Here is a 25,039-nt window from a genome sequence, read left to right on the forward strand (position 1 = left end):
CCCGCCTGAGTCCCACCGTCCAAGATGGCCGCCACGCCTGAGTCCCACCGGCCAAGATGGCCGCCACGCCTGAGTCCCACCGGCCAAGATGGCCGCCACGCCTGAATCCCACCGGCCAAGATGGCCGCCACGCCTGAGTTCCACCGGCCAAGATGGCCGCCACGCCTGAGTTCCACCGGCCAAGATGGCCGCCACGCCTGAGTTCCACCGGCCAAGATGGCCGCCACGCCTGAGTTCCACCGGCCAAGATGGCCGCCACGCCTGAGTTCCACCGGCCAAGATGGCCGCCACGCCTGAGTTCCACCGGCCAAGATGGCCGCCACGCCTGAGTCCCACCGGCCAAGATGGCCGCCACGCCTGAGTCCCACCGGCCAAGATGGCCGCCACGCCTGAATCCCACCGGCCAAGATGGCCGCCACGCCTGAGTTCCACCGGCCAAGATGGCCGCCACGCCTGAGTCCGACGCAGAGCTTGGGCTTGGACTGAAAGGTCTGATTGCGAGTGTGATGGACCCACCTCTGATGTCGGTGTGAGCTGCAGGAATCCCGGTAACGTCAGCGCTCTCAAGCCCCGCCATCTTAGAGGTCATGCCACACTCTGCTGCCCTTCCTGTAATGGCGGTCGCCATTTTGAGCGTGTGGGCTGCACACTGCACTCCTGGGTCCTCTCCTGTCCTCGAGTCTGCTCCTGAGGCCTCTCCTGCCTATGAGTCTGTCCCTGAGGCCTTTCCTGTGCATGAATCCGCTGCAGAACCTCTAGAGGTGGCGGCATCCGCTGCAGAACCTCCTGAGGTGGTGGCGTCCTCTTCCGAACTCACTGCCTGCCCTGTCACGGCCACAGAGGCCATTCACGAACTCACTGTCTGCCCTGTTACAGCCACGGAGGCCGGTCACGAACTCACAGACTGTCTTGCCACGGAGGCCATTCACGAACTCACTGCCTGCCCTGTCACAGCCATGGAGGCCGTCCATGAACTCACTGTCTGCCCTGTCATGACTATGGAGGCCGTTTTTGAACTCACTGTCTGTCCTGCCACGGCCAAGGAGGCCGTTCATGAACTCACTGTCTGTCCTGTCACAGCCAAGGAGGCAGTTCATGAACTCACTGTCTGTCCTGTCACGGCCAAGAAGGCCATTCATGAACTCCCTGTCTGCCCTGCCACGGCCAAGGAGGCCGTTCATGAACTCACTGTCTGTCCTGTCACGGCAAAGGAGGCCGTTCATGAACTCACAGTCTGCCCTGCCACGGCCAAGGAGGCCGTTCATGAACTCACTGTCTGTCCTGTTATGGCCAAAGAAGGCCGTTCATGAACTCCCTGTCTACCCTGTTATGGCCAAGGAGGCCATTCATGAACTCCCTGTCTGCCCTGCCACGGCCAAGGAGGCCGTTCATGAACTCACAGTCTGTCCTGTCACGGCCATGGAGGCCATTCAAGAACTCTCAGCTTTCTCTGTCACAGTCAAGTGGTCTGTCCATGTCTCTGCTCCGCCATGGCTTCCTGCTCTGCCATCATCACCCAGCCACCCTGCTCTGCCTGGTCCGCTATGGCTGCCTGTTCTACCTGGTCCGCCATGGCCGCCCGATCTGCCTGCTCCGCCATGGCCCCCCGCTCTGCCTGCTCCGCTTCATGGGCCTGGCCCTCCGTCCCTCCCCCAGTTCCGCCTCCACTCCACCACCCTCCTGGACTTTTTGGGTTTTGTTTGGGTGTCTGGAGCCGCCCTTAGAGGGGGGGATATGTAATGTGGGGTTTGGGTTTTGTTTTTTTTTCATGACCATGTCTTTTATTTTGTAATTGTTTCCTGCTGTTAGTGTCATGCTTCCCTTGCCTCATGTCTCTCTGCCTTGTGTATGTGTTATGTTCTGATTGGTTGTCCTAGTCATGTGTCTTGTTTCCCATTGGTTTGTTCATGTCATGTGACCCTCCTTGTCTGCTATAAGTAGCCATCATATTGCCATTGTCTCTGGTCGTGTATTGAAGTTGTAACTCTGCTGTTGGTGAGTCTAGTCTGTTCATGTCAAGTTTGTTCATACTTCGTCAAGTCTGTTCATGCCTAGTCAAGTCAAGTCTGTTCATGTCAAGTCACGGATTGTTGTTTCTAGTCTTCGTCTGTTTGGATTATGTTTGGATCATTGTAAATAAACTGCACTTGGGTTCTTCACTACACTCGCCTTCAGTGGATGATTCGTTACACTTGTGAGTAATTACTGAGGGGTTAATGTGTTTTTCACTTTAAAATAATGGTCCAGATCACTAGTAGTTCCTTAGTAGCACTTTAGCTTTAAAGGGAAAAATACATTAGCCTCTCACTAATTACTAAGTAATTTAATAAGTTATTTAACATATTTTATATCTGACACATACATTTGTGTGAGGCACTAATGATATTTTACCAGACACTGTAATCTGGAATATGCGGTTTTGTGCTAAACACAATATAAATGCAGTCGATGCCTTCATTAAGGATGTGGATTGTTTTTGTCAAGAGAACATCATTATTTATATTCAAGAAAAGTCCTCCCCAGCCTACTGTCACTAAAGGTATAGATCTTTTGGAGTCGGAGACATACTGAACTGACACAAACTAGAGCTCATAATTGTGAACTAATTCAATCACTTCCTAATTATTACAATTTTTTAATTAATTATTGTTATTATTATTTTATGTTTTTGTTTAAAATAAACAGTACTTCAGAAGTTGAGTGCATGTGCTCAGCGTCATATCCAGAGATTGTGTTTGGGAAATAGATGTATGAGTGCTGCCAGCATTGCTGCAGAGGTTGAAGGGGTGGGGGGTCAGCCTGTCAGTGCTCAGACCAATTTGCTGCATCAAATTGGTCTGCATGGAGAACGTCATCCCAGAAGGAAGCCTCTTCTAAAGATGATGCACAAGAAAGCCTCTGGGTCTAGCCGACGATCTCCACACCATGAAGTAAAAAGCTTCCACTTCAGGGAGTACAGTTTTGTCATGGATGGAGATTTGGAGTGGAGAGTGGTCTCAATAACCTCGATTGAGAGACCAGAAGCTATGAGATGTGCCCCCTCAGAAGGTCCCTCCTTATCAGAATTTCCCATCGAGACCCGTCGAGAAGGGACACAAGGTCTGAGAACCATACTCGGGCCGACCAGAATGGGGCTGCTAGCAGTAAACTGACCCCATCTCTGCAGACTCTTTCCAGAACTCCCAGGAGCAGAGCAATCGGGGAAAACTTGTATAGACGCAGCCTCGACCACGTCTGTACCATGGAATCCAGTGGTCTCCCGAGATGCAAATAGGTTCCCCGGGCCTCGGCCCCTGCCTCGACAGGATGTCTGCTACCTGATTGAGGTACCCAGAGATATAAACTGCCCTCACAGACAGCAGCTTCTCCTGGGCCCAGGGGAGAATCTGTTGTGCCAGTTTGCAAAGTGGGCTCGACCGCAGACCCCCCTGTCAGTTGATTTTATGAGACCACCAATGTGTTGTCTGTCCGGACAAGCACATGATGGCCTCTGAGGTCTGAGAGGAAGTGTTTCAGAGCCCGAAACACTGCCAACATCTCCAGGCAGTTTATGTGACAAGAGAGAGATGGTCTCCACAGACCTCGGGCTGAGCAACCACTCATGATCGTTCCCCAGCCCATGAGGGATGCAAGATGGGACCCTGGGACAGGAACCAAGGCTTCTTCCACATGACTAAGGCATGAAGGCATCGCTGCTTGACCTTGATCAAGCCAAAATGGGTTGCCCCTTGGTCCTGAGCCAACACTGAAAGGGTCTCATGTACAACAGGCCAAAAGGTCATGTTGGATGCAGCTGCCATCAAACCCAACAGTTTCTGAAACTGTTTCACAGTGAGTGAGTGGCCTAGCTTGACACTGTTCACGGCTGCGAGAATCAAATCGATACGAGCAGGAGACAGATGTGCCTGCATCATTGTCAAATCCCACACCACACCAAGACAAGTAGTCCTCTGACCTAGAGAAAGCACACTCTTCTTGGTGTTCAGCCTTAACCCCAGCTACGTCATATGGGCGAAGACGAAATCTCGATGCTGAATTGCCATATATTACATTACATTTACATCTAGTCATTTAGCATCTTTTATCCAAAGTGACTTACAAATGAGTACAAGAAGAAGAATCAAAATGAACAAAAGAGCAAAAATATGTAAGTGCAATTAAGTCTCGTTTAGCCTAACGCAGTACACGCAGCAAGGTATTTATATACTGTATACACACACACACACACATATACACACACTCACACAAACACAAAAAAGAAAAACAAGCAGCTAATGTTATTTTTTTCAATAGATAAAGTAGAATTAAAATAGAATAGAAAGTGATCAAGTTAGAGGGTCAAATAAAGATGAAACCAATGTGTTTTTAGTAATTTCTTGAAGATGGCTAAGGACTGAGCTGCTCGGATTGAGTTGGGCAGGTCATTCCACCAGGAGGGAACAGTGTAAATTGGAGTAGCCAGTGCAAATGAGGTGTGATATGTGTTCTTTTCGGCTCATTAAAGATTAATCTTGCAGCAGCATTTTGGATTAATTGTAGAGGTTTCATAGAAGTGGCTGGAAGACCTGCCAAGAGAGCATTGCAATAGTCCAACCTGGATAGAACAAGAGCTTGAACAAGGAGTTGTGTTGCATGTTCTGAAAGAAAGGGCCTGATCTTTCTAATGTTGTATAAAGCAAATCTGCAGGACCGGGCAGTTTTAGCAATGTGGTCTGAGAAATTCAGCTTATCATCAATCACAACTCCAAGGTTTCTAGCTGTTTTCTTCGTTATCAGTTAGGAACCTTGGTGGGCTATTTGATATCAATCTTTCCTTTGAAAACCATGTTTCTAGCATTTGTAAAACCACATTTTTCCATCTTAAAAATATATAAATTACGACCTATGCTCTCAGTATCAAATGCATAAACGTTAATTCATGCATTCATGACCCTCAATGTTAGACTATTGTAATGCTTTATTGGGTGGTTGCTCTGTGCTCTTAATAAACAAACTCCAGCTGGTCCAAAATGCAGCAGCTAGAGTTCTTACTAGAACCAGGAAGTACGACCATATTAGCCTGGTTCTGTCAACTCTGAACTGGCTCCCTATTGAACAACAAATACATTTTAAAATCTTGTTAATTACTTATAAAGCCCTGAATGGTTTAGCTCCTCAATACTTGAGTGAGCTCATTTCGGATTATTTTCTTTCACGTCCACTGGGATCTCAAAACTCTGGCCATTTGATAATACTTAGAATATCAAAATCAACTGCGGGCAGCAGATCCTTTTCCTATTTAGCACCCAAACTCTGGAACAATATACCTAGTGTAGTGCGGGAGGCAAACACACTCTGTCAGTTTAAATCTAGATTAAAGACCCATCTCTTTAACCTGGCATACACATAATACACTATCGCATTTCTATCATTCAAATCTGTTTAAGATTTGTTAGGCTGCCTTAATTAGGTCAACCAGAACCGGGAACACTTCCCATAACCTGCTATGTACTCGCTAGATCATAAGAAGAATGGCATCTATGCTAATATTTGTCTCTTTCATTCTTATTCTGAGGTCATTTTAGCCATACCGATCCAGTCTGTATCCAGATCAGACGGTCACTGTAGCCACCCAGATCCAGTCCATATCCAGACCAGATGGTGGATCATCACCGAGAGTCGACCTCTACAGCCCTGAATGTCAGCGGACACCATGTCAACTAGATGCGCCCCAGAGACAGATCCCCTGCGAAGACCTTGTCACCTCAACGACCATCGGCACTAGACCACAGGAGCCAGACAAGTCATCTGAGCCTGTGTTGCAGCCTGGAATTAAACCACACCATGCTGGTTTCGTCTGGTCAGAGGAGAACTGCATACAATGAGAGTATGTTGATGTATTTGTAAAAGATGGATGCCTGGAAGAGAAATACAACCTAGAGGTGGATCCTGAAGTTAAATCAGTGAGGATTCCAAAGTGGAGAGTTCCAGTGGCATTAATGAAACACCTGACACATTCTGGCACATAAGGCTTTCGGAAGAGTCAAATTACCTCACTACTTTCGCAACACCTTTTGGCAGGTATGGATGGATCAGGATGCCCATAGGGATCATCCCAACTCCAGAAGTGTTCCAGCACAGGTTTACTCAGGCTTTGGATGGGCTCCCAGGAGTACAGATTGGTGTCATGGTGTCCGCTGACATTCAGGGCTGTAGAGGTCGACTCTCGGTGATGATCCACCATCTGGTCTGGTGGGAGACAGTGGCCATATGACATTTTTGTCTTTGGTGAAGGTAACAATGAAGAGGCAGCTTAGAATTATCATGAGGCAAAACTAAGACATCTACTGTACAGTTGTAGAAACAGAAACATCAAACTAAACTTCAACAAACTCAAGCTAAGACAGAAAGAGATACCATACATCAGACACCTACTGGCTTCAGAAGGTCTAAACATTGACCCAGAGATGGAGAGAGCCATAGTGTAGATGCACAGACCTTCAGATGTGAAGGGGCTACAGAGATTAGTAGATATGGTCAACTATCTGTCCAAATTTGACACACTATCTGACACATTAAGACAACTGACACACAGAGATGTGGTTTGGGAGTAGAATGATGTACAGGAAGAACCATTCGATAGATTGAAACAAATAATTGCCTTTGCACCTGTTTTTGAAGTACTGCAATCCAGAAGACGACCAGTTGCTTTTTGTAGCAGAGCCCTTACACCCACAGAAAAAGTGTATGCTTATATAAAAAAAGAATGCAAGGCAATCCTGTTTGGGATGGAGAAATTTCACCAGTACACCTATGGCAGGAGTTCCACTGCCATAAGTCCACTCTGACCACAGACCCCTAGAAACAATCACAAGACGGCCACTACTTAATGCACATAATTGCACCTAGATAATGCTTTTGAGACTTCAGAGATATGACATTTGGCTATGTGCCAGGTTGACTAATGCACCTAGCAGACACTCCGAGCAGAGAGTACTTACTGGAGTGTGCCGCAGAAGGATCTGTGGAGACAGAAATTCAGACGATTAACATGTTGCAGTACCTGCCCATATCAAAAGGAGGTCTACAAAAGATGCAGTGGACAGCAGTCAAGGTGGCAACCCTCTTTCCACATAATGTGTGGAAATTTTCATTCTTATGTGATTAGGCTTTGTGGACAACAAAGGATGCCTTTGCCTTCAGATTTACATTAACAGATTAACATTAACATACAGTAAACCCATGCAGGAATTGCTTTGTTCTCCCTCAAGCTTATCAGTTGTGGACGGCAGGAAAAAGAACCTCAGCATTCCATTGATCAAAGACTGATCCAATCACCATGGATCCTTTCGCTGATCACAGTCTTTCATTCTTGAAGCCTAAGTGTGAACAACCACTGACTCTCTCAGGTAGACCAAGTAGGATTTATGATGCCAAAGCCACAAAAGAATGACAGATCTTCACATACATTCACACAAAATGGACCCAAAATTGATTAAACCTTCATATCCATTTACAAGACTATATACTTTATGAGTGCTATTTGTGACACAACAATGTATGCCACCTTACCTAATAAGGTATATACTGTATATAATGCATGGGTCAATGTTCAGCATTACCCATTGATGTTTGGTCTTTATATTTTCAGCACTGTGTAGGTTAATCTGGAATTGGTTTGGAAAGTGAATTATATGCATAGGAAAAACCTTAAAGACATTGTTCTAAAAATTAACTTCAAGCTGTACAAATAAACATCATGCCAGAGAGGGGGCCATACGATGGGTACCTCCTTCAGCGTCAGCCAATCAAAACACTGGATCTGAAAGGCACCACCTTTCAAACCTCTCTTTCTCAGGAAAGATTAAAAGGTTCTCTTCAAGACAAAAAAAGGTGCTAGGTGTTGCTGTGCTGTTCTAAGTCTCTCTCTGTGCAAAATGATAAGCTAAGTTGTTGTTCCAAGGAGAAACAAAAAGTTCTGCAAGAAGCGAATTTGGGGAGCTTTGAACCTGCAACGGCAATGACGACCACAAGCTTAGTGACCCCCATCTTCTGCAAAAACTTCAGAAACTTCTCTTCAGTGATCCTCCATTTGCATGTTCCAGACTGCCAGGATCTTCTCCACCAACGTCAAAACCGTCCTGTCAGCGGTCCTCTCTGTGTTCCAGACTGTTCGGATCTTCTGCAAAGACTTCAAAATCTTCACATTCAAGGCCACTTTAGCTGCGTGTTCCAGACCAAGGTCCTTCTCTGTGCTCAGGAATTCATCGTTCACCAGTGCTTCATGTTCAAGACTGTGAAAAAGATCCAACTTAATTTCTTCCCACTGCAACGTGACCCAGATCAACAAGTGGAAGACGTCACTGCTCAGACTCAGCACATGACCAGGCGGAACGTAAATATCACTCTTTCCTAGAGTCAAGTCAAGTCAAGACAAGTCACCTTTATTTGTTTAGCGCTTTATACAATACTGGTTGTGTCAAAGCAGCTTTACAGTGTCAAATAGGAAAATTGTTTGTCAATGATGCAAGAAGACAATAACAGAGTAGTTTTTCCAGCTAAAGTCAGTTCATTGATGATTCACTGATGTCATTATCCAGTTCAGCTCTCTTCCTATAGTGTCTGTGCAATCAGTCAAGCGTCCCCAACTAAGCAAGCCAAAGGTGACAGTGGCAAGGAACTAAAACTCCATTGGTGACAGAAATGGAGAAAAAAATCTTGGGAGAAACCAGGCTCAGTCAGGGGGTCTAGTTCTCCTCTGGCCAGACGAAACCAGCATGGCGTGGTTTAATTCCAGGCTGCACACAAGTGCAGAGGATTTGTCTGGTTCCTGTGGTCTTGTGCCGATGGTCATCGAGGAGATGAGGTCTTCGCAGGGGATCTGTCTATGTGGCTCATCTAGTTGACATGGTATCCGCTGACATTCAGGGCTGTAGAGGTCGTCTCTAGGTGCTGATCCACCATCTGATCTGAATACAGACTGGATCCGTATGGCTACAGTGACCTCAGAATAATAATGAAAAAAATGTATATTAGAGTAGATGCCATTCTTCTTATGATGTAACGAGTACATCAGATGTTGTGGGAAGTGTTCCTGGTTCCAGTTGATCTAATTAATGCAGCCTAACAATCCTTTAACGGATTTGAATTATAGAAATGCGATGTGTGTATTATGAGTGTATTATGTGTATGCCACGTTAAAGAGATGGGTCTTTTCTTTACCTTTATTTAACCAGGAAGATTGAGATTAAAAATATCTTTTTCAAGAGTGTCCTGGCCATGATAGGCAGCAGTACAACCATACATACATACAGGTACTAAATATAGTAACATAAAATAACTGAAATAGCGAATCATTTAAAATAAACCACAATCAATAACACATCAGGCAGAACATCTACAGCCAGATGTGACTGCCTCCAAGTCAGTTAACATCCTCTTAATTGCGACCAATGAGACCAGTGTATTAATTTTCATAGATTTCTGTAATGTGTTCCATGAAGCGGGAGCAGCATACTTAAATGCCTTTTTTCCCAGCTCAGTTCTAACCTTTGGAATAGACAGAAGGAAAAGATCCTGTGAACGAAGATTGTATGTCCCAGTATTATTTACACTGATGTAGGTCAGAAGGTAGGATGGAAGTAGACCTAAAATAGCTTTGTATATAAAGATATACCAATGTTGAAGTCTCCGCATTGATAGAGAAAGGCTGATTTCCAGATGGAAGGAATGACATTTGTGTTCAAGCACAGATTAAAAATATTAGTTAAAGGCACTGCAATAAAATTTGCTGCTAGCTTTCAAAAATAAGGATCAAATTTATCAGGGCCTGCAGATTTTGTCGTGTCCAGATGCTTGAGGGCTTTATTTACGTTTGAAGCTATAATAGGACTAAAACTAAAAGACCGACTAGAAGGATCCAAACCAACAGTCTCCACTGTAGAGGAACACCCATGTTGAGTATTAAGTGACTCAAATAAAAATCCTGAGGCTATGAAATGTTAATTGAAACAGTCAAGTATTTTTGTCTTGTCCGTGAGTTTTTGAAAGTCTATCATAATGCTTGAAGGAAATTCCTGGCCTTTACTGTTTTCTGATAACGATTTGATAGTTTTCCAAAATTTTGATGGGTTATTTAACTACTCAATGCCACGTTGCGCTCAAAAAACCAAGCATTGTTTTGGCCTTTAACTCTGTATTTCTTTAGTGGAGAATACTTATTAATTATATTGCTGAACCCCTCATGAAAGAGGTTCCAGGCACTATCAACATCTGCACTAATATAAATTTTTTCCCAATCATAATTAGATAACTCGTAAAGGAATTCTAGTTCTGAGAAATGCTTCATGTTATGCTTGACTATAATGCATGGTTTAATTTTAGGTATTTTAGTATTTCTAACTGTTACTATGACACAGTGGTCACTAATGTTTGCAAATATGGAAGCTGTTGAGCACTTATGAGGAACGTTAGTTAGAATCACATCTATTAGCGATGATTTTTCCGGGTTTTTGAAGTTTAGCCGTGTGGGACTGTCAACAATCTGAAAGAGATTTAATGAATCACAATAAGCTCTGAAATCATCAGATACTGGTTGTAACCAGTTCCAATTTAGGTCTCCGAAGGCTACTAATTCCTTAGAGTTCAAATCAGAAAGGAGTTGCATTAAGGAGGGCAGAGCACCACTAACAGCTGAAGGTGTCCTATAACAACCAACGACCGTTATACAAAGTGATTTAGAAACTTTAAGCTCCAAGGCTAAAAATTCAAACTGTTTAACTACCGATATTGATAACAGTACATTGACTTGATACTGTTTTTTTATGTAAATTGCTACACCCCCACCTCTATTAGGGCGGTCGGTCCTAAAAACATTATAACCACTTTTATTGACTTCTTTATCTGATTTACTTAACCAAGTTTCAGACAAGACAATTACATCAGTATCTGTAGAATGTGTCCTTTTTAGGAACAAGACCGTGTACATTCAAATGAAAGAAACCAAGACCAGACCTTTTTTAAAATCTGCCGGGGTGTTAAAGCCTATAGGGGTGTCTGGGCCTGGGTTTGGCTGCACATTTCCTGACATCAACAGTAATAAAGCAATTAAACATTTTAGCTTAAATTATTTCTTGTACGATTCATTGCTTCTCCGACCAAAATACAATCTAGGCACACACAGGAGATAGTGGTAAAATAGTCACATAATGTCATAATACTAGAAAAACAGACCAAGTCAACAGTATCAGAGGGGAAAAATAGGGGCAGAGGGAGTGATGTGACATTAAGTGAACAACCAAATGCGCACGTGCCTTTATCCGATTCACACAGTATTGGGAGTGCTGGACTGGAATAGCCATTCCAGTAGTTGGTGCCCCCAGAGATAAATAAGCACAAAAAAAAAGTAAAACAGAAAAAGGCAAGGAGCAACCACTTCTTTCTCTCCATGCCCATCGCACCACCCAGACATAGAAAGACAAAATATTACATAGGGCATCCAAAAGAAAAAACAGGCCTAGGTATGATAACAAAGTCCAGGTCAGCGATGGAAAAATCCAGTACGGGTTATCTGTTTCTCAGCGGCGACCGATGAATTTGCATTTCATCACTCGTAAACAGGAAGCCCAGCGAGTGAGGCAATGCTGCGGGCAAAAAAGTCAAAATCAAGGCCAGCCGCCTCTAAAACATCAGGCTATATCTCAAAAACCAGCAGCAAGAACAAGAAAAGAAAAAGCACTTTCCTTCATCATGAAGAGACCAGACCCATCAAACTCAGCGACATGTCCACACCCGAGATCCAACAGGTAAGCAGGCCCCAGGCACCGACCAGTCAGCTCAAGCCAGATCCCCCAGAAACGGCGAAAAAAAAAACCCACAGGTCCAGGTAAATTTCCGTACCAGCTTGATGGTCGTAACCACTTGTTCAGACTGGGATTATACATATACCGTGCATTTTTAAAATGCACTGCTAGAACTAGCGCAGTGCCAGTTCACTGAGGATGTCAGTCTCGACTTAAACTATACGGATTTGCGTCATAAAACAACCATCGAGTATGACGAATTCCCACTCTATATTATAGTTATATTTTACAAACGTTCACAAAATGAATAGTTGGCAAATATCCCATGAACAAACAAACATCGACCACTCAGTCACACACAGACAGAAAGACATGCCACCATCTTGGGAATCAAACTACAAATCTTTAATCTAGATTTAAACTGACAGAGTGTGTCTGCCTCCCGAACAACGCTAGGTAGATTGTTCCAGAGTTTTGGGCGCTAAATAGGAAAAGGATCTGGCACCTGCAGTTGATTTTGATATTCTAGGTATAATCAAATGGCCAGAGTTTTGAGATCGCAGCTGACATGAAGGACTATAATGCGATATGAGATCTCTCAAGTATTGAGGAGCTAAACCATTCAGGGATTTATAAGCAATTAGCAAGATTTTAAAATTCGTTGTATTAGTATTCGTTGTTCAATAGGGAGCCAGTGCAGAGTTGACAGAACCGGGCTAATATGGTCGTACTTCCTGGTTCTAATAAGAACTCTAGCTGCTGCACTTTGGACCAGCTGGAGTTTGTTTATTAAGTCCATGCCCATCGCACCACCCAGACATAGAAAGACAAAATATTACATAGGGCATCCAAAAGAAAAAACAGGCCTAGGTATGATAACAAAGTCCAGGTCAGCGATGGAAAAATCCAGTACGGGTTATCTGTTTCTCAGCGGCGACCGATGAATTTGCATTTCATCACTCGTAAACAGGAAGCCCAGCGAGTGAGGCAATGCTGCGGGCAAAAAAGTCAAAATCAAGGCCAGCCGCCTCTAAAACATCAGGCTATATCTCAAAAACCAGCAGCAAGAACAAGAAAAGAAAAAGCACTTTCCTTCATCATGAAGAGACCAGACCCATCAAACTCAGCGACATGTCCACACCCGAGATCCAACAGGTAAGCAGGCCCCAGGCACCGACCAGTCAGCTCAAGCCAGATCCCCCAGAAACGGCGAAAAAAAAACCCCACAGGTCCAGGTAAATTTCCGTACCAGCTTGATGGTCGTAACCACTTGTTCAGACTGGGATTATACATATACCGTGCATTTTTAAAATGCACTGCTAGAACTAGCGCAGTGCCAGTTCACTGAGGATGTCAGTCTCGACTTAAACTATACGGATTTGCGTCATAAAACAACCATCGAGTATGACGAATTCCCACTCTATATTATAGTTATATTTTACAAACGTTCACAAAATGAATAGTTGGCAAATATCCCATGAACAAACAAACATCGACCACTCAGTCACACACAGACAGAAAGACATGCCACCATCTTGGGAATCAAACTACAAATCTTTAATCTAGATTTAAACTGACAGAGTGTGTCTGCCTCCCGAACAACGCTAGGTAGATTGTTCCAGAGTTTTGGGCGCTAAATAGGAAAAGGATCTGGCACCTGCAGTTGATTTTGATATTCTAGGTATAATCAAATGGCCAGAGTTTTGAGATCGCAGCTGACATGAAGGACTATAATGCGATATGAGATCTCTCAAGTATTGAGGAGCTAAACCATTCAGGGATTTATAAGCAATTAGCAAGATTTTAAAATTCGTTGTATTAGTATTCGTTGTTCAATAGGGAGCCAGTGCAGAGTTGACAGAACCGGGCTAATATGGTCGTACTTCCTGGTTCTAATAAGAACTCTAGCTGCTGCACTTTGGACCAGCTGGAGTTTGTTTATTAAGTGTGCAGTGCAATCACCCAATAAAGCATTACAATAATCTAACCTTGAGGTCATGAACGCATGAATTAACGTTTCTGCATTTGACATTGAGAGCATATGTCATAATTTAGATATATTTTTAATATGGAAAAATGAAGTTTTACAAATGCTAGAAACATGGTTTTCAAAGGAAAGATTGCTATCAAATAGCACACCTAGGTTCCTAACTGATGACGAGGAATTAACTGAGCAGCCATCAAGTGTTAGACAGTGTTTTAGGTTATTACATGCAGAGATTTTTGGTCCAATAATTAAAACCTCTGTTTTTTCAGAATTTAGCAGTAGGAAATTACTAGTCATCCAGTTTTTTATATCAACTTTACATTCCGTTAGTTTTGCAAATTTGTATGTTTCATTGGGCCTCGAAGAAATATAGAGCTGAGTATCATCAGCATAACAGTGAAAGCTAATACAATGTTTCTTGATGATATCTCCCAAGGGTAACATGTAAAGTGTGAAAAGCAATGGTCCTAGTACTGAGCCTTGTGGCACTCCATACTGTACTTGTGATCGATATATCTCGTCATTCACTGCTACGAATTGATGATGGTCAGATAAGTAAGATTTGAACCATGACAATGCAATTCCATTAATGCCAACATCATTTTGTAGCCTACTCAAAAGAATGCTGTGGTCGATAGTGTTAAATGCAGTGTTAAGATCCAGTAGTACTAATAGAGAAAAACAGCCACGATCTGATGACATGAGCAGGTCATTTGTAACTCTGATGAGAGCAGTCTCAGTACTATAATATGGTCTAAATCCTGACTGAAAATCCTCAGAGATACCATTTCTCTCCAAGAAGGAACGTAGCTGAGATGATACTGCCTTTTCTAGTATTTTTTGACAGGAAAGGGAGATTTGAGATCAGTCTGTAATTATCTAGGATCAAGTTGTGTTTTTTTTAATGAGAGGCTTAATAACAGCCAATTTGAAGGTTTTAGGGATATATCCTAAAGACATTGATGAATTAATAATATTCAGAAGAGGATCTATGATTCAAGCATGTGACATCATCTCAGCATATCCTTAAAGCAATGGCAAAGCTGAGCCTGTTTAGCCCCGCCCACCGATTCGTGCATGTAGAAGGTAAATAATGAGAGACATAAGCAGGTTTAATCAGAAACCAAATGATAAAGATGGCTCCAAAAACACAAAGCTGTGCAGTGCCAAGTTGTGGAAAAACATCTCCAGGTTACGCATGTAACCATGGTTCCCCGAAGGGAACGAGACGCTGCGTCGAAACGCTACGGGAACGCCTCCAGCATGACCACGCCCCTGAATCACATGTGTAATCAGTCCAATGGATGGGCGAGACATCACGGGTGGGTGACTTAGTGACCAGGAAGCATAAAAGCACGTGTGGTGAAACTGGTGTCAGCTTCTAGGAGTGATGCAAGCACTGGCAGGGATGCCGGAAGTATGGCCCTGAGACGCAGCGTCTCGTTACATGCGTAAGCTGGAGACGTTCCCCTTCAGGAACTCGAGCTGCATCTAAACACTACGGGAACGAGAATGCCCACGCCGCCAGACTTGCAAATCCATGCCTATTGTGGAAGAGCACAACTAAGGTGAGAGAAAAGGGAGCCAGGAGTGGTTAAAGTAGGCACCGAAGGCCAACTTCTGGAGGAGTGAGCCTTGACCCCCAAAGGAAAGGGGAGATCAGAAGACTCAAGGCTATGGAATAGCATCCTGATCCACCACTTAGCATAAGCTTTTCTGGCCGGAGGCCTCGGCCTCAGCACACCGCAGAGGAAACGTGTAAGAAGAGGGTGTCCTCCCACTGAATGGCCACCGAGAGGGGCATGGTAGGCCGCAATTGCCGCCACAAAGACCTCTAGGGTGGAGTGGGTCAACCCTGCGGATTAACAGGCCTGCAGGAACTCCAGAACTGTACCAAACGGGCAGTTAGCTTGGTCAAGCTGGCGGTCTCTGCACCAAGAAGTACAGTTTCCTCATAGAGGGAGCTCTGGATGGAGGATGGTCTCAACAACCTCGGTTGAGAGACCGGAAGCAATGAGTTATGCCTCCTCAGAAGCCACAGCTTGGTCAAGCTGGCGGTCTCTGCACCAAGAAGTACAGTTTCCTCATAGAGGGAGCTCTGGATGGAGGATGGTCTCAACAACCTCGGTTGAGAGACCGGAAGCAATGAGTTATGCCTCCTCAGAAGCCACACCCACAGCTTCCAGAGCTCCGGGCGGGGGCTCGCCCTCCGCCTGTGAGAGGAGATCTCTCCTGATGGGAATCTCCCATGGAGCGGCGTCGAGGAGAGAAATCAGGTCCGAGAACCATACTCGGCCCAGCCAGAACGGGGCTACAGGCAGTCGACTGACCTCGTTCCAGTGCACTCTCTCCAGAACTTCTGGGAGCAGAACAATCAGGGGAAAGGTGTACAGACGAAGCCTAGGCCACGTCTGTACCATGGCATCCAGCCCCAGTGGAGCTGGATGAGTCAGAGAGAGAACCAGAGGCGACCGTGTGATATCATCTGAGTCGCAAACAAGTCCACCTGAGCCTGGCCAAAGACTCTCCAAAACTGCTTCACCCCTCGGGGTGAGGCATCTATTCCCCGGGCCTCGGCCCCTGCCTCGACAGGATGTCTGCCCCCACATATATAAGAGACCACTGCTGTGTTGTCAGTGCACACCAACACATAGCGATCTCTTAGGCCTGGGAGGAAGTGTTTCAAAGCTAGAAACACGGCCAGCATCTCCAGTCAACTGATGCGCCACGTGAGATGGCGGCCAGTCGACAGGCCGTGGGCCGAGTGGCCACTCATGACCACTCCCAACCGGTGAGAGATGCATCCGTCGCTAGCAAATGCGGCAACCAGGAGCTCCCAGCACCGGGCCCTGAGATAAGAACCAAGGTTTCCTTCACATGTCTAAGCACCGCCGTGTGACCTTGAGCATGCGAAGCGGGTTTCCCCTCGGGGAGAACCCCTTGGCCTTAAGCCACCATTGTAGGTACAGCAGTACTTATGTACAGCAGGCCAAAAGTAACTAGGTTGGACGCAGCTGCCATCAGACCCAGCAGTCTGGGTGACCGGCCTTCTCTCACTCTCACGACTGCAGTGAGGACCGACACGATCCGAGCAGGAGACATAAGTGCCTGCATTGTGCTCGAATCCCACACCACGCCCAGATAAGTGGTTCTCTGTACTGGACAAAGCACACTTTTCTTGGCGTTAAGTCTTAACCCCATCTCTTTCGTGTGAGTGAGAACGACATCTCGATGTCGAACCGCCATCCGCTCTGATTGAGCTAATATCAACCAATCGTCAATGTGGTTGAGTCGTGAAAGTGTAGAGTGAGAGTGCAAGGCCAAAGGAAGAACTCGGTGTTGGTAAGCTTTTGCCCCCAAAAGCAAACCTCAGGAACTTCCTGTGATGAGGAAGGATAGAGACATTTGTATCTTTTAGATCGATCGTGCCAAACCAGGCCTCTGACTTGATCTGAGACACGACTTGTTTGAGTGCGAGTGTGCTGAACTTCAGTCGCCTGACAGAGCGGTTCAAATGACGCAGATCTAAAATAGGACGCCACCCTCCATCCTTCCTCAGAACGGTGAAGTACCGACTGTAGAACCTGGAGTCTGCTACGTGAGAAGGGACCACCTCGATGGCCTCCTTCCTCAAAAGAGTAACTACATCTGTTCCATGACCTGAGCCTACTCGGGACCCACCATAGTGGGGATGACCCCGTTTAAACTGAGGTGGAGGAGAACTGGATTCTGTAGCCTCACTCTACATTGTGCAGGACCCACCGAGACACATTAGTCTACTTTCGAGATTGACCACTGGTGTAATCAGAGCGGCTAGCTTGGTGCCCTGAAGTGGTGAACCAGCAGGGGATGGCCATACTAGCTGCTCTAGAGACCTCCGTGGAGGTCACGAGCCTCTTAGCACCGCTACGTTTCTGGGCGGTAACTGAGAGAAGCACTCGCCAGAGACCGCTGCGCCCTGGAACACAGGCAGGGTTGGCAAACTGATCTCCTGAGGGCACTGAGGAGAAACGGGCACTGTGTGATGCGGTATACACTGCTCTTCCCCAGAGGGGCCTGCCCTCCGAGGTCCTGAGCCATAGCATCAGGACCCTCATAGCTGAAGTCTTCTCTAAAAATTACGGTCCTCAGACCCGCGTCATCTGGTAGGAAGACTCGATTAATAGAACCAGAGACTGCTCAGGGCAGGACCCAAGGAGGCACACTTGGCAGGGGCTCCCAGACCGCCAGATGACATACTAAGGGAACCAATCTCACGAGACTGGCCTCTGGTGCACTTAGAGCGGCTAGCTCGGTGTCCTGAAACGGCGAACCGGCAGGGGACGGCCGTACTAGCTGCTCTAGAGACCTCCGTGGAGGTCGCAAGCTTCTTAGTACAGCTACACTTCCGGGCGGAAACTGAGAGAAGCGCTCGCCAGAGACCGCTGCGCCCTGTAACACCGGTAGGGTTGGCAGACCTGAGGGCACTGAGGAGAGACGGGCACCGTGTAATGCGGTGTATATCACTCTTCCCAGAGGGAGCTGGACCTCAGAAGTCCTATAGGCCTTAGGCGTCAGGACGTTTTAGACGGAGATTATCCAGCGAGAATGACAGTCCGCAGAACCGCCTTCCACTAGAAGCCTTCAGCCTGGGAGCGCCACTCTGATTCTAGACTCTGTGGAGTACGAGAAGTGATGCCCCCAGAATGAGGAGCTGGAACACGGTAGGTTGGGACTGCTCCCGCCCAGCAGCCCCTGCTGACCGCCTCAACCTCCTTAGAGGAAGAGAGGTAAACACGTGCGCTTACTCGATAAATTTTTATCCCAAGAGTCCCTGTATATCTAACTTCTCATAGTCAGATTAAACTTAATTTTATTCCTCAGAATTACAGTGGGGCAAAAAAGTATTTAGTCAGCCACCAATTGTGCAAGTTCTCCCACTTAAAAAGATGAGAGAGGCCTGTAATTTTCATCATAGGTATACCTCAACTATGAGAGACAAAATGAGAAAAAAAATCCAGAAAATCACATTGTAGGATTTTTAAAGAATTAATTGGTAAATTCCTCGGTAAAATAAGTATTTGGTCACCCTATGATTAAAATTACAGGCCTCTCTCATCTTTTTAAGTGGGAGAACTTGCACAATTGGTGGCTGACTAAATACTTTTTTTCCTCACTGTAAATGCAATCAAACAACCAGATGAGTAAACACGGTCTGGTGTGATAAGATTCATATAAAAAATTATGATATGAAAAAAACTGAAAATTATGTAATTGATGTAATACATTGCCTCGGCAACGTATTATTGATGTAATACGTTGCCTCGGCAGCGCGCAAGCCACTTGGTCACACAAACAATATCAATCTCCTCAGAGAAAAATAGCTGCAGCAGCGAGCTCTCACTCAGAGGGGGAAGAAACCGCAGCACGGGCTTCTGAGCCTCAAGAGAGAGTGCTGGATCTAGGGAGTGCAGGCGGAGAAAGGGCGAGCCGTCTCCAACCCATCCGCTAGATCCACGTGCGATCCCCGCGATCTGAATCGCCGCCGTGCCTCAGGAATAGTGGGACCGAACCGCAAGCTCGCAAGCATGGACACACTCCTCGGAACGTGCCCGGCGGGAACGGAGCATTCAGTGGGGAGAAGCACAATCAGACCCTTATTTCCGAGAGCTGACTGCGCGAGCTCCGCTCCCCAGTAAATGCAGCTCATAATAATATAGACATAATGCTTGTGCGACTGTAAAACAGCTCCGCTCCACAGTAAAGCAGCTCATTATAATATTAGGCATAATATGCTTGTTTAACTGATGCTTGTGTAACTGGCGAGCTCATCGACACCCTCATCAACCTCCTAGGAGGAAGACAGGCGGAGCGTCGAGCCCTCTCACCGGGGGGAAAGAACCGCAATACGGGCTTCCGAACCCCGAGAGCGGGCGCTGGATCTGGTAGGTGAGGAAGAAGATAGGGACTCGCCAGTCTACATTCCCTCCACCGGATCCATATGCGAACCCCACGAGCACAGCCACCGCTCCGCCTCGGCGAAAGTAGGGCCGGTGCCGCGAAAAACGCAGTTGAAGACTCCCTCCTCAAAGAGAGCCCACGGAGAGCAAAGCATTCGCAGTGAAAAACGCTCGCAATGCGGGCAGTCAGCTCCCTCGAGAGTGACTGATTGCCGTGCATTATTCTCCACATATAGCTCAATCTGAACCCTAAACATGTTTTGTCAAAAAAGCTGGTTTTGTCCACTTTCAAGGCATTGCGAGTTCACGTTTTACTGCAGAAGCCGACAAGCGCCCATGTTGTTTTTGAACAGAAGCCGATAAGTCCATTTAAGCGAATCAATATTTAGGTCAGGTGACAAGGCTACTTTCACTTTGAAAAGGCGTGCTAGCTGAGAGGAGTTACGTCAAAGCTGACTAAAACCGAACCCCGAGAGCGGGCGCTGGATCTGGTAGGTGAGGAAGAAGATAGGGACTCGCCAGTCTACATTCCCTCCACCGGATCCATATGCGAACCCCACGAGCACAGCCACCGCTCCGCCTCGGCGAAAGTGGGGCCGGTGCCGCGAAAAACGCAGTTGAAGACTCCCTCCTCAAAGAGAGCCCTCGGAAAGCAAAGCATACGCAGTGACAAATGCTTGCAATCGAGAGCTGACTCTGCATGTTTTGCTCCCAAGCAGACAACACACCAACTGTGTGTATCCCCACCCGAAACGTAGCACAGGCAGGGAAGAACACACAGCCTGAGATGCTGCGCATTTTCGCCGTATGTTTGTCCACACTCGTATTGGTAAAATAAAGAGTGATAATGGACACACAACACCAAATAAGACTGACACACACAGAGCGCTTGCTGAATGACAGAAAGCTGATGCCGGTTTCAACGCACGTGCTTTTATGCTTCCTGGTCGCTACGTCACCCCGCCCGTGACGTCTCGCCCATCCATTGGACGGATTACACATGTGATTCAGAGTGTGGTCACGCTGGAGGCATTCCCGTAGCATTTCGACGCAGCTCGAGTTCCTGAAGGGGAACAGTCTTTGCATTGCCTTCCTTCTGATCCCAACATTAGGAAAGAACTTGTGGAGAACAAGTGGATGAACTTTATTTTTAATGAAGTTCCAGACCGCATCAGTAAGAACTTGGTTCTTTGTTCACTTCATTTTACCACAGATTCATTTACAAGCAAGGCACAATTTGATTTTCAGAAAGATTGAAACTAAAAGACGATGCTGTGCTGACTACAGTATATTGGATCTGACAGTAAAATCGCACCACACAAGTTTGAGTAACTGATTTAATTCCGTGGTCACTATTGCTCTGTCTGTTATTACAGATTGTCTGATATGTACTGAGTATTTATGCATTTCATACTAGTGGGTGTTAAGTCTACAATCCGCCCCGCCTATTCAAATGCAGCTTTCCGATGAGGGGGTCAGAAAAGTACAGAAAATAGCCTATTACTTCTAAATTATTATGTTTTTGTAAAAATGTTGATAACATTATAAGTGGACAGTACAAGAGAACAGTCCAAAATACATAAAATAACAAAATACAAAAAAACAAAAGCAGTTCACGACCCCTTTAAGTTAGTGGCACATCCACTCTGCTGCTCAAAACACTATAGTTTTCGTACATTCTTGCAAATACTTTCATAACATGTAAACACAATGTCAAGTGATGAGGATGGCACAAAAAATTATAGAAGACTGCACACACCCTTTGAATTATTATTTTAAGCATGTTCAGCTTAGTTAACGGAAGGCTACCTGCTGCCATCAGAGCAAGTGCAATTACTGGATTCACGAGCTCCTCGAATGCTCTCATTTCCAGAGTTGTGCTTTTAAGTCGGAATGTGAAAACAACATGGACACTCTCGTTACTACAAAGATGTGTTGCATTTGTATTATTGAGCTTTCCAACTTGAGTTCACGTTCCTTTTCTCAGTGGGGAAATAATTTTTCATGTGCGGTGCTGGTGATGATGCTTCTACGTCCGTTTACATGGGTACCGGTGCCATATTGGTACCGGGTTTCGGTACCCAACCCTAGTAATGAGAAACTTTCTTGTAATAAGAAACTTTCTCGTAATAGTGAATTACTTTCTTGTATCAAATGAGAAACTTTCTATTACTTCTATGCATGCACAAAACGAGGCGATGTGATAATTATGGAGCGCTACACTCTCATGCAGTCTATGTTTCATTTATACTCAAAGCCAGAGGGGGATCTCACACAGAAAGTCCAACACAGACTCATAGTAGTAATAATTATAACGTGCAAGGAAATCCCTAATATGGACAAAGGTAGCTGTCACTCTAGCTAAGCTGAATAAAAAGCAGAAATGTTTTGACTGATGAAACGTTAAGACAATAAACACACAATTTTGAAAATATATGGTTTATGTGTGATTTTCAAGTCATCTCCAGGTAGTAAATAAAGTATATGAATAATGCAGTGCCAATTGTAATTTCTACATCTTAATAAGTATCGCTTTTTATTTCTCCGCTTTCCTATTACTTGTTTCGCTTCTGTTTCAGTTTTTATAACAATTTCTTACTATGTGTAAGTAAGTTGTTGTTTTTAGCATGTGGGTTTGGCAGTGATATTTTTTAGGATTACTGATAAACTACAGTCATTTGATTTGTATTATTTGTATTAGTTATTTTAATTTTAAATAATAGTCTGAATTTATTATGTCTGTATAGGTCTTTTATTAAGTTTTTAGATTTATTTAATTTTAGTTATTTTAATACTACAACAAGCTAAATGGAAATGAAATAATATATATATTGAATTTATAAATGTGTATGTATACATATATATATATATATATATATATATATATATATATGTATTATATATATGTGTGTGTATATATATATATATATATATATATATATATATATATATATATGTATGTATGTATGCATGTGTGGTTGTACATATACATATGTAGTTGTTTTATTGGTGTTTGGCTTAGTGTTATGTTAGAATCATTATTATACTCTTATACCTTTTGTTCTTTACTAATTGTTTTTAGCTTTATTTTTTGTTTTTCATTTAAATGTCAAGTTTTGAAATTTTGTTGTATGCATTTGTCATTTTTATTTAATCTCTTTATTTTTAAAATGTGTATAGGTAGTATTTATAAAGTTTTAGCTTTTAGTTTTGGATCTGTTTTTAGTTGTTTTAATACTAAATTGATTGCTTCTGTTGTCCTCATTTGTAAGTCGCTTTGGATAAAAGTGTCTGATAAATGACTAAATAAATAAAAAATTTACATATAATTATAGCATAGAAACTAATACATATTTTCTGCCTTATTCTGTGATTTAAAAAAAATGGAAAAATGGAAAAAGTGTTTGTAGTACATAAAACATTCATAAAATTGTCATTAGGAAAGTATAGGGGGAAAACAATATTAAAGAACACATATTATTGGTTATTGTGTTATAACCAATTGGTTATTGACTTAGTCAATTAAAGGTAAGAGATAATAAAATAATTAAACTTGTCAATTAGGCCTAAATAAATAAATAAAGTTTCTTTCCCCCTCACTTCTGAAATGATTGTTAAGCCCCTGCTCAACAAGGAGCTAGAACGGGCTTCCATAAAAAGTGGAATCTGAGATCCAGAGTTTGTAACTTACTGATTACTTGGTAATGAATTTTACAAACTAAAGTAATTTTGGAATGTGGCTTTCACAAGGTTATCATTAATTCAGAATTTATCAATTTAAGCTAATATATTGGTGAGAGGGCTACATTTATAATAATCAAGCCCTTTTGCAGGGGTGTCGAAAATCGTCAGCTTTAGACCTTGCTTAGCTTGTTCAAGTGTGTTTATTGGGGTTGATTACTTGGTAATGAATTTTACAAACTAAAGTAATTTTGGAATGTGGCTTTCACAAGGTTATCATTAATTCAGAATTTATCAATTTAAGCTAATATATTGGTGAGAGGGCTACATTTATAATAATCAAGCCCTTTTGCAGGGGTGTCGAAAATCGTCAGCTTTAGACCTTGCTTAGCTTGTTCAAGTGTGTTTATTGGGGTTGAAGCTAAACTCTGCAGGACAGTGGTCCTTCAGGAGCAGGAAATGGGATAAAGTGGAATTTGTCATTTAATGCAGAACACTATAACAGAACACAATGGCTAAGCTGCCATTAAGATAAATGAGAATGCTAACAGGAAACTTTCAACTTGTTTTTTATAACCCGTTTTTACTTCTATCCCTTAAGGTATTGCACAGTTGCATCCACGCACTGAAGGGGGTTACAGGGTGCCATACAACCCAGAAGCCACAGGTTGTGGGGCAGCTATGAGGTCCATGTGCATTGGCCTTAGGTGAGGGTGAAACATGTTTTCTTTTGTATTTTCACAGATATGTGGTAGTAATGTTGTGGATATCTAATTGTCTTTGCTTCAAAGATATCCTCGTCCTGATCAGCTGTCCTTACTGGTTGAGGTTGCTGTGGAGACTGGAAGAATGACCCATCCTCATCCAACAGGTTTCCTTGGAGCTGTGTCTTCAGCCTTGTTCACCACTTATGCAGTCCAGCGAAGACCAATCACAACCTGGGGTGCGGGTTTATTGGAGGAGGCTTGTCCTGTCGCAAAAACACTTGTTAAGTCTGCAGGATATGCTGTTACAGAAACTGAGAGAGACTGGGACTACTTTACTGGAAAATGGAAATGGTAAGAAGCTGGATTTAACACTAGAACCGCCAGAGGTCACTGTATGCCTAAAAGCGCCAGCGGGTAAATTTTACCCACGCACATGACAACTGTATTTATATGGCTAAAGAACATATTATTTCACTGTATTATGCCACTGTCTTCACAAAGAAGTGTCTAGAGTCATGAAATGATTATGTCTAGTCATCAACTATATTTTTATCCTGTTGTTTTATGTTCAAGACTTTTTAATGCAGGCTACACTAATCCATAACGATCAGTAGCCTAAGCTTAAATTTAAAAATAAATAAATTAAAAAAAGCCTGCACTGACAATGGAAATTAAAAGTTAGTAGCTTAAATATTTGGGTGGTGTAATATTATAATACAGTGTCATTAATCAATATATTAAGATAACCCATGCTATTTAAATTACTAAAATAGCCTATAGACAATAAAACAGCAATAATAATTCACCACACTGCATAGGATGATGCGATGACCAATTCAAGTGCACAGCTTCACCTAAATATTTATTCATTTGTTTAGTTATATCATTTATAATTTGAATAAGAGAACAACACCATTAAACTTTGGGTAATCAAAAAATGGTTTT

General features: G+C 43.9%; 1 protein-coding gene across 1 annotated transcript in view; it reads left to right on the forward strand.

Moving 5' to 3' along the window:
* The window catches only part of adprh (ADP-ribosylarginine hydrolase), an 83,708-nt gene extending 59,251 nt beyond the window's left edge, over window positions 1-24,457 (forward strand). Inside the window, exons 5-6 of the mRNA XM_016258238.1 lie at window positions 23,989-24,094; window positions 24,179-24,457. Coding sequence (XP_016113724.1) covers window positions 23,989-24,094; window positions 24,179-24,449 — 377 coding nt within the window. The 3' untranslated portion in view covers window positions 24,450-24,457. The remainder of the gene's footprint in view (window positions 1-23,988; window positions 24,095-24,178) is intronic.
* Window positions 24,458-25,039: the final 582 nt, after the last annotated feature.

This window comes from Sinocyclocheilus grahami, unplaced genomic scaffold (genome assembly GCF_001515645.1).
Source record: "Sinocyclocheilus grahami isolate Dianchi unplaced genomic scaffold, SAMN03320097.WGS_v1.1 scaffold1661.1, whole genome shotgun sequence".
Classification (NCBI taxonomy): domain Eukaryota; kingdom Metazoa; phylum Chordata; class Actinopteri; order Cypriniformes; family Cyprinidae; genus Sinocyclocheilus; species Sinocyclocheilus grahami.